We start from the raw sequence: 21,256 nt of genomic DNA on the forward strand, positions 1-21,256 counted from the left end.
GAAAAGTAATCTTTAAAACTAAGTCGTTTTTCACTTCCTTGTTAATTGTCAATATACACTCACCGGCCACTTTATTAGGTACCCCATGCTAGTAACGGGTTGGACCCCCTTTTGCCTTCAGAACTGCCTCAATTCTTCGTGGCATAGATTCAACAAGGTGCTGGAAGCATTCCTCAGGGAGTTTGGTCCATATTGACATGATGGCATCACACAGTTGCCGCAGATTTGTCGGCTGCACATCCATGATGCGAATCTCCCGTTCCACCACATCCCAAAGATGCTCTATTGGGTTGAGATCTGGTGACTGTGGAGGCCATTTTAGTACAGTGAACTCATTGTCATGTTCAAGAAACCAATTTGAAATGATTAGAGCTTTGTGACATGGTGGAAGTAGCCATCAGAGGATGGGTACATGGTGGCCATAAAGGGATGGACATGGTCAGAAACAATGCTCAGGTAGGCCGTGGCATTTAAACGATGCCCAATTGGCACTAAGGGGCCTAAAGTGTGCCAGGAAAACATCCCCCACACCATTACACCACCACCACCAGCCTGCACAGTGGTAACAAGGCATGATGGTTCCATGTTCTCATTCTGTTTACGCCAAATTCTGACTCTAACATCTGAATGTCTCAACAGAAATCGAGACTCATCAGACCAGGCAACATTTTTCCAGTCTTCAACTGTTCAATTTTGGTGAGCTCTTGCAAATTGTAGCCTCTTTTTCCTATTTGTAGTGGAGATGAGTGGTACCCGGTGGAGTCTTCTGCTGTTGTAGCCCATCCGCCTCAAGGTTGTGCGTGTTGTGGCTTCACAAATGCTTTGCTGCATACCTCGGTTGTAACGAGTGGTTATTTCAGTCACTGTTGCCCTTCTATCAGCTCGAACCAGTCTGGCCATTCTCCTCTGACCTCTGGCATCAACAAGGCATTTCCGCCCACAGAACTGCCGCTCACTGGATGTTTTTTCTTTTTCGGACCATTCTCTGTAAACCCTAGAGATGGTTGTGCGTGAAAATCCCAGTAGATTAGCAGTTTCTGAAATACTCAGACCAGCCCTTCTGGCACCAACAATCATGCCACGTTCAAAGTCACTCAAATCAACTTTCTTCCCCATACTGATGCTCGGTTTGAACTGCAGGAGATTGTCTTGACCATGTCTACATGCCTAAATGCACTGAGTTGCCGCCATGTGATTGGCTGCTTAGAAATTAAGTGTTAATGAGCAGTTGGACAGGTGTACCTAATAAAGTGGCCGGTGAGTGTAGTTCATAAATGATTAGGTCATGGGCATATCTTATTAATTTCCCATCATGAAATGTAATTACAAGGATCCCACAATATGGTACCAGAAACAATATACTATGACTTGATATGATATAACTCCCATTCCGCGCACCATCAACTCCAGCTTGGTTGTTTCATAATGCTTGGTTTCATAACTGACAAGAATGAGAAACATTACACGCTGTTTACCTGAGGGCTTGACACTGTGATAACATCTACTGCAGTTTTTTTTTTCTGTTGGTTATGTAACTTTTTAGTTACCTGAACCCCTATGACCTCAATTATTTACTTAAAGTAACGCCTACGATTTTAAGCCACATACTGCATCAATAAATTTAATGCATCTGTTCTTGTTTGCAAACAATTCAAATATCTAATTTCATACTTTTTATAAGTACATGCCAGTTTTATTAAAATAAAACCTCTTGTTGTTTACAAACCCTTCAGTGGGAAACTCTGCATTACATGTTATTTAAAAAAAACGTACATCAAACTCTCAGCTGCATAAAATAACTGCTATTTTGCATGATATTTAGACACTGAAACAGTTATTAAAAGGATGATTCTTACCACTAAAAATGAATTGTGACTGTAAATTGTGCTAATAGTGTTGTTAACGTGAACACGCTGTTGCGTAGTTTGAGCACCTGATTAACAAAAACAATAAATGCAAATGAGGTAACGGCACAAATACTGTATCAGTACCTGGCCTGTGGTGAAAATCAAGTTTTTAATATGGCAATATAGCGGGTGAATTATGTATATGATGTATATTACGATGTTATGATGAACCATATGCCTTTCTCCACTGACAATCTAAGTTGTCCAAAGCGTTTCTAAGGATGCTGATTTTTAGAAGGCAGCGGTCTGACTCAAGATGGCGAACAGGAACATGGTTTGTGTAACATTAGCAACACAACATTAGCTGTTTGATAACGTAATCAAGCCAAAGATAATTAATTACCGGCATGTGTCCGATGTTGTAGAAAGCGATACATAGAACGCATTACCATTCCGATACATCGACTTGTAGACGACCCTGTATGAGTGAGCGGAGGCGGGGCTCATTTGCATATTCATGGTTTTGCGTATACTAATGCCGCGTTCCAGGCAACCCGTAACCCGTGTTTTTCCAACTCGTAACTGGGAGTACATCGATCTAGTACGAGTTCACGGATGGGAAGTCACGGGTTTGACTGCCGTTCCAGTGCACTTTCACGGGTGTAAGGTTGGAAAAACACGGGTTACAGGTTGCCTGGAACGATGTACTCCCAGTTACGAGTTGGAAAAACACAGGTTACAGGTTGCCTGGAACGATGTACTCCCAGTTACGAGTTGGAAAAACACAGGTTACAGGTTGCCTGGAATGCGGCATCAATGAAGCAAGTTACATTCAAGCTATTTTAAGGCATGAATCAATTTCACAGAAAAAAAGCGTTTAAATATGCCATTTTGGTGATCAACGATGAGTTTTTGGTGATCAAAGATGAGACTTTAATCCAGCACACAGGTACCACCCAGTTAAAGTGGATTGTGGGTGCTGGGAGAATAAGACGCAGGTTTTGTGCAGAAATACTGTTTAGTGAATTTGCCCCTAATTGTGTAATTGAGTCTGATAGTTTATTTGTAAAAGATGGAATGCCAGCCCAATGGTTGTGGGTGTTTAATAGTGACTTTATAGGCTGTGTTAACACTTGGCAGGTTTGGTTCGATTAAAACGAACTCTGATGCTTGATTGACAGGTGATCTGACCAATCATACTTCGCCATCCACCATTTTGTCCGACAAAGCAGTCAGGAGAGTTAGTAGATTAACATGGGAGGATTTGAACTTGAAAAACGGAATGTACTGATGCCTTTCTCCGGTTAAAACAACATTCCTTCTTATGTCCATTCATGTTTATTTGATGCTATAAATGAACTAGAAGGAAGAGATGATCGGATCACGAGCAGCTTTAACTGATGGTCTACAGCGATCTGTCACGACACATTAAAGTACGGAGCCCCCCTAGTCCCACTTTGTCAAATTGACGAGATACTATCTTGAGGCCACGAGATACTTTCTTGAGGCCACGAGTTACTTATCTTGAGGCCACGAGATAGTTATAATAATTTTTTTTGACAAAGTGGAACTAGGGGGGCTCCGTATTAAAGAGCCACAAAGCGGTTTTTACTGTTTAAATTTCTTTTAAAAAAATTACCAAATTTGAAAGGGGAGACTTTGTTTAATATGTTTAATATGAAAAGTAACCGAAAAGTAACCTGGTCTGTCCTGTCTGTCAGCGTGTTGTCAGTCCGCGATGTATTTTTCACTGCGTGAGAACATGGTGTGTGTGAGAGCAGCGTAGCTTGTCGGACATAGCAACAGTAACTAAGGGGGGCGGGTCTTTGCGAACGGTCCATTGCTCTTTTAGTGTGGATAAAATAAGTGTGAACGCTGTCGCCCAAACCCTGGTGCACACCAAACGTTGGGCCTCAGTCCGCTTCCAAACGAACGGTTCGACTGGTGCGGTTCGACTGAAATATGAATGCAGCACAGAGCAAAGACATCTAAACGAACAAAAAACAGGACATGATGTCTCAAGATGTGACCCTAAAAGGACAGAATGCTCAAGAATACCTGGATCTTCTCATCATAATCGTTATGTTGCCCATTAAAGTTCAGTACAGGCGTTGGAATCGCCGTCTCCTCGCAGCAGTTCATCGTTTGTGTGTGTGACGGAGGAATTCCTGCCGCTGTTTTGACTCCTTTACACATTTAATAAGCTCTTTGTGAGTTCTCAGCTGGTAAAAATACCATCATTTGTTCGCACATACATAATGTGCCAATAATAAGCACTTTTATTCCAGCAGCATTGTTTTGGATGTTCGGTAAGTTCCATCAGAAAAATATGTCACAAAAGCCGTTTTTTGTTTTTGTTTTGTATCTTAATGCTCAGTGTTAAAAATGGCAGTGTAAACAGCAAGTGAACCAGGACTAAACGTATAATCTTTTTTTTGGTCCGGACCAAAAGAACCAAGAGAACCAGACTACACACATAGTTAACATGGTCACAATTTGAACCCTTGAAAAATCTCTCATCTCTCTGCGTGAAGTGAGAATTTGGTCAAAGGTGACTACATTTGTCTTAAAGCTGCAGTCGGCAAGTCTGGCAGATTGAGTGGACTTAGGCAAAATTTTGAATGTTTACAACTCTCATGCCCCTCCCCCACTATCAACGAATACCCTCCCACCGAGTTCGTGCTCGTCAGTGCGTGTGCACCAGGTTATCTGTGAACGCGCCCGTCTCATCAGCATCCATCAACACCATGGAGTATTTGGAGGTATGCTGTCCTGGCTAATCTACCGATAGATTGCAATTGCTAACGTCATTTATACTCTAAATGAGCTTACTTGATATGTTAGTGTTTTGAAAGCGAGATACATCCGCCATCACTCTTCATTACTGCGCGAACTTCCGGCGTGTGCATGTGATTGTAACGTGCGCGAGGGGTGGCGTGTGCCCGATCTGTGATTGACAGTCAGATCTCACACCCCCCTGCGCTGATTGGACCCGATGATCCGAGAGCTGTGGATTTTTGCAAAACAAATAACACGCTCCAGGTGGAGTTAGAAGCTCGGGTTTTTTTCTAAAACCACTTTATTTATGTTGTTCTGTCGGATTATAGTGTCGATTTCACTGAATATGATAAAAAAAATGTTGCCGACGGCAGCTTTAAAATAAGTACAGACTGGACAGCTTGACTAGTTAGCATCTCTTCATCCATACTCACTGACCGTTCACTCTCAGGGTATTGTGTGAGCTGTGAGTTTGGGATAAGGAATCTCATCCATGAAGCCTCAGATCTAAGAGGATAAAATTGGTATTTTTCTCAAAATCAAACGGGTGAATTGATACAATTTTCTTTCTTTATTTAATCAGATGAATGATGTGCCTGTTCTCAAAGAGAGGCACAAACATTTACAAAAAGTTACTCTGACAGTACCATGGTTTAGTGATGTTTCAGTCATGATAGCATGGTAATATGTTATATATCATGGTAGTGTTTTATACTGTTCATGCACCATGGTATCCCATGGTTATAGCTTTTTGTAATGGAATAAAATAAACATTCTTATTCACATTTTATACTATTGTAAAATGAAAATCATTTGGATGTTTTGATACTCACTCAAAAGAAAAACCATCGATTCTGTGAAAAGAAAAAAATAGACAAAATCAATTTCATATAATCTCATATTAAAGGAATAGTCCACCCAAAAATGAAAACTATGTCATCATTTACTCCCTCGTGTTTCAAATCTGTATAACTTTCTTTGTCCACGCCTTACTGTGGCCATGCCTTTTCAGCGCTAATTTTTCACTGTGTGTATTTAGTAGATCCTGAGAGTAGTTTTTAACACCAAAAGAAGGTTTGCGCTGGCGCAAGCTGTTAGTAAATCTGGCCCTTAGTTTTTTACCATATTTTAAAGTTGAATGCCCTGAATGAACTAAACATTGGGTCTTATCTCATCATGAAACAAAGTTAGAGCGTTGTTGAAAATCCGGTTTGCGTACCCCGAAGTGATAAAATAAAATTCTGTATCAAATTTATAGGCAAGACAAGTAGTTTGTTTAGGCATGGTTGGTAGGGAAATTACAAACCTGCGCACACATATTCAAACGAATATAACTATAGAATCAATTTTTAATGCGCATGTGAACGCCATCCGGTCACAGGTTCGCGTTTAAAGTCTGTTTAGAGAGAACGCCGTCGTCTTAGTGGCCCCTAATGTAATAACAAATGATCATTTTGCTGGAAGTGAATCAATCAAAACCAACTTTAGCCGGAAATAACATTATTCAAAATCGCTATAAAGCCAAAACAATCTCTGTTACGGTAAATTGTATGTTTATCTCTGTAAAGCTGCTTTGAAACAATCTCCATTGTTAAAAGCGCTATATAAATGAAGATGACTTGACTTGACTTGACTTGAGAGGATCTGTTAGGAACCGCTCTTACTGATAGTCGGTGATGCTGCCCTTCCTCTTGCGGCTGTAGTCCATGCCTGGCGTTCCCATGGAGCTGCTGATCAGGTCAGTGGAACTGGGAGACATGAACTCATTCATTGTGGAGGAGATGTCCATTCTTTGGTCTGCCATTAGATTATCTGCAAAATACACACATAAATGTAACCCCTTCATTTCTTGTATTCTGTAATTCTGAAAACCATATTGAAAGACATCTGCAATTTCACAAACATTACCCTTGGTTTCACAGACGAGGCTTAAGCTAGTCCTGAACTAAAATGCATGTTGGAGTTGTTTTAACTGAAAGCAACTTGTTTTTGTTTTGTCTCAAGTAATCCAGTAATGTTTTTTTTAAGGCATGTTTATAAAAGCTACTTAAATGCCCTAATTGAACTAAGGCCTAATCCTGGTTTAATCTAAACCCTGTCTGTGAAACCAGGCCTTAAAGTTCAGAGATTCAAAGACCAGCTTTTACATAATTAACAAACTAATACAAATAATCCCTTAAATCTGATTTTCATTATTTAAAGGAGCAGAAATTAGAAATATGAAGGTAATGTTCCTTAAACTCACCACAGAGATAGACGAGGGCTGCTCTTCCTTCACCATTTCCCAAGGCTGTCGGATGCGATCCTCCTCTGCAAGAGAACAGAGTTGTAGTAAAGAGGGATATCTAATCTCCACCCAGACAAAGCTTGAGCATTTCATAACCTGGACACAAGAGAGGGGTATGGATGATGTAACTGAGCAGACAGCAGCTCCTGAGTGTCCAAAAGTCAGAGGAAAACAGTGAAAATACGTTATTGTATTCTTTTTAAACCTGGAAATAATCCAAGTTAAAGCCTACTGTACTGTATCATATTTGATATGCAATTTTCGAAGCCCTCTAAATTATCAACATGAATGTCAACCTCCCTAGATAATAACCTATGAAGCCCTTGTCGACATGACAGCCATCAGCTATTAATTTTTTTCGCTATGGTTCATTGCCAGTTATTTGAGCTTAATTAATAAAGATTGTATTGAGCATCTCTCTGCTTTTGGGTCATATCGGAAAGGAGCAGCATGTCCCCCTGAATAGCAGAGACTGGGGGCAGTATGTCCCTTACAGGAGGAGAGTAGCAGAAAAGAGTGCTCTTCTGTTACAAGCAGTGGAGAAGAGCAACATGCTCCTTTAAATGCAGTTACCAGAATGAGCTTAAGCAACAAGAATGTTCCTAACAATAACCGGAAAGCCTTGAGAAACAAGCATGTTGCCCTTACCCAGATGCAGGGGCGTAGCCAGAACTTTTTTCTAGGGGTGGCCAGTTAAGAGCCAGTGATTTTATTGGGGTGGCATGGAATACGCTACTTAAAACGGATGTTAATGGAAAACATAAAACGGATTTAGTGTAACTGCATCTCAAAAACAGCACTGGTTAAACACTGGATCATCGTTAATATAATGATTTCTTTGTGCTATCACAGGATATGTGAGTAATACAGGCTACTGTGTGTGTGTGAGAGCAGGGTATAACCATGTGTAATGTTTGTTAATTTTGTTGACTAAACCTTACGTTCTTTTCCATTCCATTGCGATTCTTTTCCATTCTTTTCCTATAAAAAAGAACTCGCGTCTCGCTCTTTTTTGTTTCTGTTTATGCTCGTAAAGCAGCTTCCCCAAGCGTGCATTTGCAGCGTTGCCATTTCCACTTAATATAGCCATCTTTGGGCTTGTTATTTTTTTCTATATTGATAGGTGAAGTGACAACTTAGTTCAGCTGGAGTATGTACATTGCCTTTGCTTTGTGCCAGTGTCATAGCTATTTAAAAAGTCAGCTGTTAAAACCGTCAAAATGTACAACAGGGGTGGCCAGAAGTACGCCCCTACCCAGATGACTTAAACAAGCATATTGCCAATATTAACCAGAAAAGCGTGGTTGCTGGTACCAGAGTAAGCTTAGGACAGCATGTTGGCAATAACCAGATAAGCCTAAAGCAACAAGCATGTTTCAATAACTATATAACTTCAAAGAACCAGCATGTTGCTGATATCAAAATATGCTTAAGCATGGCATGTTGGCAATGATAACCAGGTAAGTCTAAAGCAACAAGTAGAATGCCATGAGTTACACTATAAGCTTAAAGAACAAACACGATGCTGATACCCAGATAAGCTTAGTACAGTGTGTTCGCAACATGGTGCAGATAACAATGAAAATCATGTTACCGATACCCAGATAGACTTATGCAACAAGCAAGCTGCCAATAACCTGATAGCTTTTAAGCAATGAGCATGAAAAGGAAAACTTAGCTTAGCTTTGTGAAGACATTCAGAATTGACCCTTCGCTAAGCCCCGCCCTCCTTAGTTACTGTTGCTACGCCTGTCAAGCTTTCGCGGCTGCCACGTCTATTACAGTGTGAATGCACCGGTGTCAGACATTCCCAAGGAGATATTTAGTCATTTTTGGCGAACAAGTGAAATATCTGAGAGAGCAAGACAAAAGGTACAGCAGTATGCATTCGAGGGATATATCCACGACATAATATGCAACCGATTAGAGAATAATTTCATCAAAATTGAAGCTAAAGTCTGTAACGTTAGGTCCCAGTGCAAGCAGCAGCCGCCTCCTTAGCAGACCATTCAAATGGGAAACACACAAATTGAACAGCTATGTTCATGCACAGCAGAGTAAGTGAAATGTGAAGATAATCTAATAATTACAAATCAAACAGTTTATCCATCAATCTAACACCGGGAGAGCCGCGATCGGATTGGGGTAAAGTTACAGGGGTAACGTTATAGGCCGTCGATTAACAAAATGCTGAAATATATTTTAAAGTATGTCAGTGAGCCTCCGTCTTGCCTTTAATCGTCTTATTTTACGTTCAAATATATGCATTATGAACAAAGAACCGCCATTATTTCCAAGCAATAGGCGTTTTTTTGTTTGTTTGTTTTTTTGTTAATCCTGTCGACATTTAGTTGTGAATGGGTCTCCCACACTGCTTGATCCACGCCCGGGATTTCTCCCCTTTGGCTTTTAGGTTTCGGGAAGAGAAAAAATGCCACCCCACTGTCCAAACTTTTAGAATACCAGGTATCAGATTTGCACAATCCATACGCACAACGCGTCGGCATGTTTCCCTCGCTCGAAAGCTTGACAGACCTCCCGCGCCTAGTTACGGTTGCTAAGCCACGATTGGCCAGTGGCGGTTTTCGGGCATGGCTTAGCGAAGGGTCAATTGAATGGAGGGTGAAATATAGTCAGATGTGATGTGGATGCCTGATCTCCTTCTTGATATCCTTCTCCTTTATGCGGGGAGTGCAGATCTCATCTAAACTTTGTTCTTGAGGCAGTCACATTAGTATAACTTCAGAAAGTTTTCCAGGGAACATCTCTAAACAAGAGACATCTTTTATTACGTCTCAATGGCTATGTTTACATGGAGAACTTTTGTTTTAGTCAGAATTCATTTATTGCGATTGATGAATCTGAATGTAGTGTTTACATGAACGCCAAATTAAGTGATCGGGTTGATTTATATGTCACAAGCTTCAAATCTGAACTGATTTTTTGACATGCGCACCGCACACTGACTAATATTGAGTTTTCCGCTGTCTATAGTATTCTCCTACATTGCTGCTTTCTTTGTTTTAAACAGCAGACTTAAAGGTGGGGTATGTGATTCTCTTTTTTGTAATTTTTTTCAAAATAACTTGAAATCCTATTCCTAACCCACTTACAGCCACTGAGTTAGAAGCACTGAAATGAAAATTAAGCAATTTAATCATCTGTGGAACGGGCAGGACTCGAAAAACTCCAGCCAATCATTTCCAAGACCACCAGAATCATTGGACAGTAAGTCCATCAATCAAACGGTTGTACCACACCCCCCTCGCCCCAGCGCGCGTGACCCCCGTAGTGCGCATACTCAAAGTTTGTGACGCATGCGCATCTCGTCAGTAAAGCCGGTTCCATGATTAGCAGTAAATCGTCATTACAATCTCTCGCGCATCTGAGTTTTCGCTGGTAGGACCATTTGAATTGTATATTTTCAAAATCTGCCGGTTGTTTTCCAAATCACATACCCCACCTTTAATATTATCTATTGTCTAAATATTATCTAATTAGAAGACAATGAGCATATGAACCGTTGTGCTTATATTTATCAAGCAGTAAAAATGCCCCTACCAGCGCCCAAAACCAGCCGCCTGTGGATGAGTATGAAAGAAGGACTGGTGGGACGATGTCCTGCTCCACTTCACAGATGATGAGAGGTAGGAAAAATTTAGAAAGACAAGTCGATTCAACAACTACAACAGCTCGTTCCACGCGTCATACGTCATTATGAAATTTCTACGTCATTGCACATGCGCAGTACTTTCAGATGTCCTAAACCAATTGGATTAAAAAAGGGAATAAACCACCCCTTCCAATCCGATCGAAATTTAATTTGGATTGAGGTGTTTAAATGAAGGCTTTTCAGTCCAATTAAGCCGTCAATCCGATTATTAACGGATTATTTAGTTGCCTGTAAACGTAGACATTGTCATAAGACCGTGACTCTTCTAAGACTCTTATTCTCTTTGACTTCATCATTATCTTTGACCTATTTTTCACCCACTGACACTTGATCCAGGTGACCTGACAGATCCATGGTGCCATGACACCAATTAAACCTGCTATGTAACACCCTTATCTCCACACGCCACCAGAGGCCCATATTCGATTATTTGGACAATCATTAGCTGTTCTCTTTAGAGTTATACGTCAGTCAGACTGACACCTGCTTCTATTCACGCCAGTAATTTGCTATGTTGAACTTACAGACAAGTACACTGATAATGTGACAAGTCTGTGACAAATATATTATGGGTGTCAACTATAAGAAGCACTGGAGACTGACCTTGATGAATTCTCTACATTTACACATCATGAACTTCGCTGACATTTCTGTCAGGAACTATAAGGAGCTGCTTGCAGAGAAGGAAAGGCGCGCTGTAACTGTCCTTTTGCATTTGCATCTCTCTCAAAAGTGTTGAAAAGTGGGAAACGTTGGGTTTGCTTGCTAAACATTTGCATTCTCTCGCAAAACTATTGTGTTCCCCTGAGAAACTTTGAGTTCTCAGGGGAACACAAAAGTTTTGAGAACGCAAAAGCATTTAAATATAATTTTTACTCCCATCTCATTTTTTTTCTCATCACCATGTCCCCTTTACCCCCTGTAAACAGGTTGGTAAAAGGTAAGGTATTTTTTCCCAATAATATATAAAAATAAAAATACAATTTTTAAAGCAGTCATAATAGTGCTCTGAAAAACAGACAAGTCAAACTATCTTTGATTGTAAATCAACCACTAGATCATATCAAGACAATGTAGGTTACATAAGCAGAGAGGAAACCAAAGGCTGTGCATGTGAATATCAGGAGGAAAGGCAACAAGCAGACCTACACAAAAGAGGTGGCAAATGTAGGTCACTTGAGTAAGTCTGTTCACTTACAGAATTTTATTATCCTTATTAAAAAGACATGAAAAGGTCTGAAGTGATTTGTGTTGAATTGATTATGGTTTTCATGAAGAAAATTACTAATTAAGTAATTACATTTATTTGAATTCTGTCATCATTTTTAATCACCCAAAAGATTGTCTTTTGTTCATGATCAAACTGCTCTTTTCCTTACATTTAAAGGGGTGGTTGATTATGGTCTTTATTTTTTTGTTTCTGATCCAAAATGTGACCTGGGTACCTTTCCGTTACATTCACCCAGAAATTGATGTTGTTGAGCTACAAAATAACCAAAAAAAGAACCATAAAAGTACAACTTGTGTGCTCTATTTCAATTCATCTGATGTCATGCAACAACTTTGCATGAGGAACACTGACATTTTACTCCTTAATCATTCACAAATCATCCAATGACTTCGGGGTGAGTAAATAGTGACAGACTTTTGGGTGGAATATCGAGGCATTAATTCCACATTCCGTTTCCAAATATGCACATACTTCAGAGAACAGCTGTTTCCTCACAGCGTTGGCTTCTGCTGAAATACACAAAACAGGCACTGGACCTGAGAGAGCACAAGCCATAGATAGAGGGAGGGAGGGGGTGGAAAACCAAAAGAAAGAGCGTATGAAAGTTAGGAAAGCCGCATTACTCCACCAAACTGCTGTATGATGGGTCATTGGCAGTATCAGCTGTTGTGATGAGTAATGTCTGTGACTGCAGGGGCAGCAGATGGGTTCTATGCACATGGTGTACTGTTAGCAGAGGATCATGGGAGGACAGAGGCTCCCACTGCAAGCTGCTTAACTGTACCACCATGCACTGACTTCACCTGCACAGAGTCAACACCATCAAACAGCTGTCACGGTGTATTCTGGGTAAGCACACCGCCTTGAAAATAATCAGGCATCTCACAGCATAAGAATCAGGCTGATTACTGAAGCTGAATACGATTATTCAGTGGAGATGAAGGGAAAGATACTTTTCACTGCATATCCCTCACCTTCACTAAGACTTCATCTTGTACCATCACTGTACACTACGACTCAAACATTTAGACACAACTGAACTGATGTTTCTCATGATAATATCTTATTTAAAAAATACTTCACAAAAGTTCACTATAATCTTTGAATTTTAGAGGATATAAAACATATTTTGCTTGCTGTCCTTGATGGAGGGCTCGAGCTTGAGACTTAAACCTAAACCCGAAGCACCCACTCAGGAATTCCCTGACTGTTTTAGAGAAAACATCTCAGGTTACACATATAACCATGGTTCCCTGAGAGCGGAACGAGATGCTGCATCCCAGCTGACGCTTTGGGGAAAGCCTTCAGCGTGACTGCGTGTGAAGCACGTGTGCAACTATTCCAATATTGATTGCTGCTGCGTCACCTCGCGGCGTGTGCCGGCGTAGGCGGAAGCTATAAAGGGAATCTGGCGCATCAGCTTTTGATAGGCTGAAGCAAGCCGCCCTTAGGCATGCAGGAAGTATGGCAAGGGGACGCAGCGTCTCGTTCCCCTCTCAGGGAACCATGGTTACATGCTGAACCTGAGACGTTCCCTTTCAGCTAACGCTTTGGGAATACCCACCTCGCCATGCTGACACGTCCCTGCCTTGGTGTGAAGCTGTCCCGGCACAACTCAGGGCAAAAGAACATGAGACACTGGAGTGACCGGAATGTCCTGGCTATAAAACCTCATAAATGTGTGCAGGGAGGAGCCTGAAGCACCGTGGGCGGCAGGGTTAACAAATTGATTTCCTGAAGGGCTCCGCGGAGGAGCGGGTGTAATTCGCTCTCTCATGGGTGGGGGTGCCCTGAGAGGCCTGCTCATCACGTCAGGACCTCTTTCCCGAAGCCTTCTTAGTGAGAAAGACGTTCCTCAGATCCGTCTTCTCCTGCTTAAGCTTCAGGTGAGATTGCTGCTTCGACTCCCAGGCTCATTGATTGGGGGCTCGAGACGCAACACTCTCTTTCTGTTGATGCCTGTTCGAGGGGCCTTTTGGCAGCAACCCCATTGGACTGATCTCGACGAGTTATGAACCTCTGGAATGCTGCCGCCTGTTTCTTTGCTTCCTGAAACCTCTCTACGACACTGCTCACAGCATCGCCGAAGAGGCCAGGAGATGACAGCAGGGCATCAAGGGGCAAATACTTGTCTTTCTCCTTGATACCCGAGAGGTTTAGCCATAGATGTCTCTCCATAGCCACCATAGATGCCGTGGAGCGGTTAATGGCGCAGGCCGTCTCCTTAGTGGCAAGGAATGATAAATCAGTGGCCTGACGCAGCTCGTTAATTGCATCGGGCCCCACTTCTTCTACCCCTAAGAAGGTCAGCCTGGTACGCTTGCATAATTCTGATTGTATGCAAACAAGCGCCGGCCTGACCTGCCACCATGTACACCTTGCCCACCAGAGAAGAAGTCGTGCGACAAGGCTTGGTGGGCAGTGTCGGAGCTTTGAGGGAAGACACAGCATCAGGGGAGAGATACGCAGCAAGTGTCTCTTCAACCTTTGGCATCGTCCCATAGCCATTCTCCTTAAGCCCCATGATCGAAGAATAGTGGTGGGCCGTGGGACTGGATAGGCGAGAAGAGAATGGCTTCTTCCATGATCTCAACACCTTAGTGTGGAGATCTGGGAAAAAGGGTAAGACCCGAAATGGAGGTTGTGGCTCTGACTGCAGGAAGCGCTCATCCAGCTTGCTTTTTCTCTGTGCTTCCCGCTTCTCAGCTGGCCAGTCGATCTTTAATTTAGACACAGCACAAGACATAACCTCCATGAGCTTCTCATACTGCATAGAGCTCTCACTCGGGGAGGAAGAAGAGAGGACTTCCGTATCCCCAGCTTGAGCAAAGGATCCAGTGCGTGAGGGCTGAGAAAGGGCTGAAGCCGCCTCAAACCCCTCCACCAGTTCCATCTGCGAACCCCACGAATGACGCCACCACTCTGCTTTAGAAGAAGCGGACCCAATCTGGGGATGGGCGATATATTATTTGCGATATACCGGTAAAAATTCTTCCCACGATAAGAATTAGTCTTCCCGCAGAATTGACGTGCCACATGTAAACTATATTCTTTGTTGTATTTTCGTGTACAAATAATGGAGTTCATTATTCAGCCATTATGAACAAGCAGAAACTAATGAGCAAACGGCAATTTTTGGTAACTCATCGGCTGTCGCTCACATATTACTGTCCCTGTTTTGATTTCACAAATCAGTTCGAGCGAACACAGACAACGTGATAAATATTCATGAACCCAGCAGCTCATCAATCCTTAGTGCGGTTTATATTGTTATTAGTAGTGTTATAATCTTATCAGTATTATTGTTTTGTTTTTTAACAGAAACACTGAATGACCAACAATGTCTTAAGCACCACCACCAGTCCTAAGCTCAGTTAAAATGACAAATATGCATTCATACATGGTTACCAAGTTTTAGATTACTTAAGTTCTATCATTAAATAATGCTTAATTTTAATTACATTTATTTGCACTCTTTTGTAATTTTGTAACCTATCTGAAAACATGGTTGGGGTTTTATTTTTGCACCATGAGAGTATGAATAAATGCAGAATCTGTTTATACATTTCAAACTTGTAATTGATTTGAAGTATTATTGTGAGTAATTATTAGTGTGTGATGTTTTAAACTATCTGCACTTTTACAGAATTAAAGTATATCTGCAAGTTTTCCATTTTTGCAAGGGCTGGTGTTTGGATTTTTACTTCTTTATATTATTATTATTTTATGTAATTGGTATATTATAGAAGCCTATTTGATGATGGGTACATTTTACTTTAGATCAATGTTTGTGTTTCTGAGGCTCTCAAGAATGCATGCAGCTATCACTTGTAGCCAAAAACAGTGGTGAATGATACTATATTTATATTGTCATTGATATCAGTATCGCAATAAATACCAGAAAATATTGTGATATATGTCCATATCGCCCATCCTTACGCAGCACCAATCAAGATTGGAAAAGTTGTGCACGTGCAAAACGGTTATTGACACGGATACTAATAGGAAATGTTTCATAAGCACGAAATCCGCATTCTATTATAGTATTCTATTATATTATCATTCTAATATATTAGAATGATTTCTGAAGAATCATATGCAGCCCAGGCTCATTCGAAAAACGTACCTGTGGCAACATTTTTGCAAAGCGCAAAATACGTTGCGTCCTGCACGTTTCGCGACAGTTTCAAAGTGAAATGCCCAGTGACTGGTGCTAAAAGCGTGTATAGTTTTTTTGACAATATTACTGGTTTTACTGTTTGTTTTTATCAAATAAATGCAGCCTTAGTGAGCAGAAGAGACTTCTCTCAAAAACAATTTGAACGGTATAGTGTGCATACCGTAATCTGTTATTTCATACTATGTTATTTAACTAAATTGATTTTCCATAATGTGAGAAATATTTACAGTAAAGAAAAAAAAAGATTGATCTTAGTAATGTTATAGGGTCTTTTCCAGCATTCTGGCTCTAGCTTGCATTCACACAGAAGGCAATTTGATTGCAAAGCCCAACGTGAATTTGTAGTAATATACCACATGTTTTTAGATATGTACCATAATAATACCATGGTATTTCTTTGTAGTGCCATGTAAATACCATTGGCAGATCACATGGCTACTGCCACAGTTTGAAAGTGGAGTTCACAAAGGCTTTCTCCAGATAATCATTATCCATGCAGCAGCTTAATTTTTACTTCCTACATGTCTGCCCTGAATTGAGTCCATATATTTCCAACAAAAACATCACATTTCTTTTGTGGAAACATGTTTTTTATTATGTTTTATCAGTTAGTTCCTTGTTACACAATCTACATCAGCACACTAAATACTCATATGTAATACAAACACACACATGTGTAAAGGTAAACACTTTCACTGCACACAAAACAAGGTTTTAAGCAGATGTCCTACACACTCTCAATGTAAGCTTTGAGGTAAGTATATGAGCCCAACAGCTTTACTCCACTATATTTAGTGAACATGTCTTACCATAACAGAGCTGACGAGAAACATCTTACAATAAAATACAATCACAGAGATTCTCAACTAGTTTTGCTTTAGGATTTGTCATCAAGTGGCAAACTAATTTCCAAAATTCGGTCCCACTTTATATTAAGTGTATGTAATTACTATGTACAAAGTACAAACATTTAAATTAATCATTTGCTACAATGCACTCATTGTGTACATACATGTTTTTACATTGTACTTATATTTAAAAATGATCGGTAGAACTTTATTTCCTGTTCTGCATGTAGCCTACATAATATGCACTTATTATAGTAATTGCAATAACTGGGTAATGACTAGATTCTGACCCTGAACCTAACCTTAACCCATATAGTTGCCTTATATCACCTAGTACTTTCTTAGATAAGTACACTGTAGTACACGCAAGTGCTGTAAAATAAAGTGCAACCCAAAAATGCCTGCATGTAATTACAGCTGTCGTTAATTTCTGTAATTACATCTAATCACACTGTTGACTGTACCGTTACACCTTAACCCACCCTTAAACCTTCCCATTCAACCAAACCTGTCCCTAACCTTACCCGTAAGTGTTTAGCGATACAACATGAACACTATACTACCTAATAATTATTTTTTATGTAAGTACACCTAATATAAAGTGTGACTCCAAATTGCTTTTTGTACAGAAATAAACAAAAAAAGTCCTTAAAAATCGAACAAACATTTTACTGCACAAGCACAATAGTGTGCAGATGAAGTTACTACAAAACACTGGCCAAAATGCATCATTTTGGCCTTAAAAATAATACCTGTGCACATGATGTCCAAGACTTGGAGCCTTTACCTATTATGCCAAAAATGTTGAGCACATCTATGATTTCCACAAACCAGCTGTATGCAATATGATGCCTAAATAAAGACCATACCAATGATGTTTCGAAAATACTGCATGTGTTGTGTTTATTATCAAAAATGCTGAATGCACTTTATCTAAAATCATACTTTGTTAGTATCTTTGCTCCCAAAAACTGCACATGCCTTACTGTACAAGCTCAAAAATGTTGAACGCAGCTACAGCTAAGATTATGGTGCCAAAATTTGCTGAATAAACATTGATCCCCAGAACATCTGCCTAAAATTATTCTTGACTGCGATGCCCAATGATCCCCAAACATCAATGAAAGAAAAGAAAGAAAAAAAAACAGCTGCACTCTAGGGATGTGCACGAATATTCGAATTTTCGAATATTCGATCTGTAATTATTATTCGAAAAATAAAATACTATTCGAATTTTATCGAATTTATGAAGCCGTAGCCTAAATGCTTTGCTGGCCGTAAATGCAGTGAATCCCTGATAAATCCCAAGCACTAACTCGCAGTTATAACTAAATCCTCTGCGTGGCGCTGTGGTGCGTGTTTAACACAGTCTATGGTATTTAACAAGTTGTTTGTATTTGATCACATAATGTCGTCGTCGTCTGCCTCGCGAAGTTTGGAATTAGACTACTAGTTGAAAATTATGTTACTAAATGATCTTACAGAAGGGAATTACTTTTGATCAAATGAATTAATTAATCTGAGTTATAATATCATCAACACAATGAGAAATCACATGAAATCCAAACAGCAGGCGACTGAGGAAAGACAGCTGTCCATCACTACGACTGCAGGTAAGCGCAGCTGTAGCGCGCGTGATCCGAGAGATGATATTAACTTATCTAATAGCAAAATTATTTTTTTAGACATATACTTCCCTTAAGTTTCACTAGGTTTAAGAACAGAAAACGCAAATTGCTGTTAGAAACTTATAACACCGTGACCGTTTGTGTCTCTGAATCGTCTGTCAGTGCAGCGCGTTTTCTCACTCGAGCATAAATTGCTGGCGGCGCCCCTGCATGTGGACCTGATGTGGACATTATTGTTTTTCTCAACATAAACGTGAAACAATATACACGATAATCATGCTGACTCGAGTGTGTGTGTACGTTCTGTTCGATATCTGGCGCAGTCTGCTTTATTAGGCGTTTTTTTTTTCCGCTCGCGCTGCTTGAGCTTAAATCCTTTTGTTTTTTTATATTTTGTTTACACATAGGCCAACTGTTTAATGTTTTCAACTAAAAGAAAACTTTAACATATATTGTAAGCTTGTTGTGTATTGCCTAATCGTAAGCTTGTTAAGAAATGGTGACAAAAACTTTTTGAAAAATGTACTTAAAAAATAACGTCTTTTTCGTTAAATGTCATTTAAATAGGCTAAACGAATATTCGAATATTCGATTTCTATGAGCCCGAATATTCGAATGCATTATTTTTGAAAAATGCCCATCCCTACTGCACGCACATATGGTGCCTAAATGAGTGATGTTTAGTGATGCTGTCTTTACCATGAAGCTCCACAAATAATTGTCGAGAAACATCTTGAAACAAGATTTGCTGAAGGATTTTATATTGGTGATCAAGGATGAACTAACACAGTTCCAAAATTACATTATGCAGCACCTAACACCTAAAATCATACTTTGTAAGTATCTTTCTGTTACCAAAAACTGCACAAGCCTAAGCTCAAAATGTTGAATGTAAGTAGGCTATGATGTGTAAATAAACAAATATGATATGTAAATACACAAGTATGGTGTTAGTACATATTGATAATGAAGCTTGTTTCCGCCACGGAATATTTCTTTGCAAGTTTATATCTCAGAATTCAGATTTTTTTTTTTTTTCTCAGAATTGCGAGTTTACACTATATCAGAATTCTGACTTTTTTCTCAAAATTGCAATTTTATATCTCGCAATTCGGACTTTATAACTCGTAATTCTAAGAAAATTCTCACAATAGAGCATTTATATTATGCAATTATGAGTTCATTTCTTACAATTCCAAGTTTATTACTCGCAAGTCTGACTTTTTTTTCTCAGAATTGTGAGATTTAAACTCGGAATTGAGGGGAAAATAGTCAGAATTGTGAAATATAAAAACTGATATGGAAGCTTGTTTTCACCACGGAATTAAATTATTGCAACTTTTTATCTCATAATTGTGACTTTGTCCTTGTTGTTACCAGTTTCACAGGTTTGACTTGTTTTCTCACACTTTCTAGTTTATATCTCGTAATTCTGAGAAAAATGTCAGACTTGCCAGCTAAACTCAGAATTGTGATAAGTTATTTAGATAAGTCACAAATATTATTTTTTAATCCTGTGGGGCAAGCTTCCAAACACTAATTCCCAAAAGAGCTCCCTAAAAACACACTCAGTCCTGACAGTGATGTCCAATGATCCCCAAAACTGCGGTACAAGGTAATAAAGGTAAGTTATGACAGCTGCACGCACCTGATGCTCAAAGGGATGCTGAATGATGAAAAATGATGCTGCAAGCGCCAATAACACTATCAAATGTTGCCTATGTAGCCACTAGTAGTCAGCTAATTGGGACTCGAGATACAGCTTTTCCTGAGGTAAACAGTGTTTACCTCAGGAAAAGGGCATGAGAGTTTACAGTACCCTCGCGCATACCGTCACAGTGGGATATGAGCAAGCACTCGTGCGCATATTTGAGCGTGACACGCAGTAAGCACGTGCACCGTAATGTGTTTATAGATGCAAAGACTTGCATAAGGCTTAAACCAAGATGTTTTCATCAGAAATGAGACACATTCGTGCGTAGTGATGCGTAATTAACACGTTTGTTCACTTCTTACTCTGACCTTATATAATCTGACATGAGTGTTAAGAGAAGCAAAATGTAGGTTTCTGTAGTACTACTAACAGATGAACACATGTATACATTTTTATGAACCTTGACAGAAATAATACATTTCTAAAATGATACTGCTGCATAACCGGTCGAGATCTCAAAAACTTTAAAGCACCTCGTAGAGACTATAGCGAATTAATAAAGATGTACAGCAATATTTGCATATAAACAGCATACAGTTCAGCACGTTTAGAGGTCAAACATGACAAAAGACATTGTCTTACTTACATGAAGAAGGCAGAAAAGCACATGTATGATCAAGCGAATGTGGACGGCGCTGGACAGTATCAGCATACATTCGCTATGACCTACTTTCCTCTCAATGTAATAGCGGACCACTAACCTACTTATTGAGCCAATGGCGTCTCAGTGCAGATGAACCGCTGACTCCTTTGTCCAATCAGAAAAAGACTGATGCGTTTAATAGCCAATGAGAAAATGCGGGGACACAGCGTAGCCAATAGAAATTCATCAAAATATTACAGCTTTATAACAACAGTAAACAAAGTGCTAGTGGTGGATTCCGAAAACAACGGTACGCTACGTCATTTAGGCTAATTATTTGTAATTATGTTAATCAAACACTAAGGACTCTTTAGTCAGGAGTTGTACGGTTATCGTTAACTTACATTTAGCTCATTCCAGTAAAATGCCTTTAGTCCCTCATGTGTTTAGTGACCCGAATGAAACGCTGGAACAAGCTTTTGCTATC

The 21,256-nt window shown here is 39.9% G+C and overlaps 1 protein-coding gene across 2 annotated transcripts in view; it reads right to left on the reverse strand.

The window, feature by feature from the left end:
• Positions 1–20,849, reverse strand: part of bmal1b (basic helix-loop-helix ARNT like 1b) — a 36,917-nt gene extending 16,068 nt beyond the window's left edge. Inside the window, exons 1-5 of one of the 2 annotated variants that reach the window (XM_056265792.1) lie at positions 20,773–20,849; positions 6,871–6,935; positions 6,290–6,437; positions 5,459–5,479; positions 5,064–5,132 (exon numbers count right to left, since the gene is read on the reverse strand). In XM_056265792.1, the coding sequence (XP_056121767.1) occupies positions 5,064–5,132; positions 5,459–5,479; positions 6,290–6,437; positions 6,871–6,935; positions 20,773–20,795 (326 nt within the window). In that variant the 5' untranslated portion in view covers positions 20,796–20,849. Of the gene's footprint in view, positions 1–5,063; positions 5,133–5,458; positions 5,480–6,289; positions 6,438–6,870; positions 6,936–20,772 lie in introns of those variants that run through there. The other variant, XM_056265793.1, reaches the window with a different exon arrangement.
• Positions 20,850–21,256: the final 407 nt, after the last annotated feature.

The sequence above is a fragment of the Rhinichthys klamathensis genome, unplaced genomic scaffold, assembly GCF_029890125.1.
Source record: "Rhinichthys klamathensis goyatoka isolate OS25496 unplaced genomic scaffold, OSU_Roscu_1.1 h1tg000240l_1, whole genome shotgun sequence".
Classification (NCBI taxonomy): domain Eukaryota; kingdom Metazoa; phylum Chordata; class Actinopteri; order Cypriniformes; family Leuciscidae; genus Rhinichthys; species Rhinichthys klamathensis.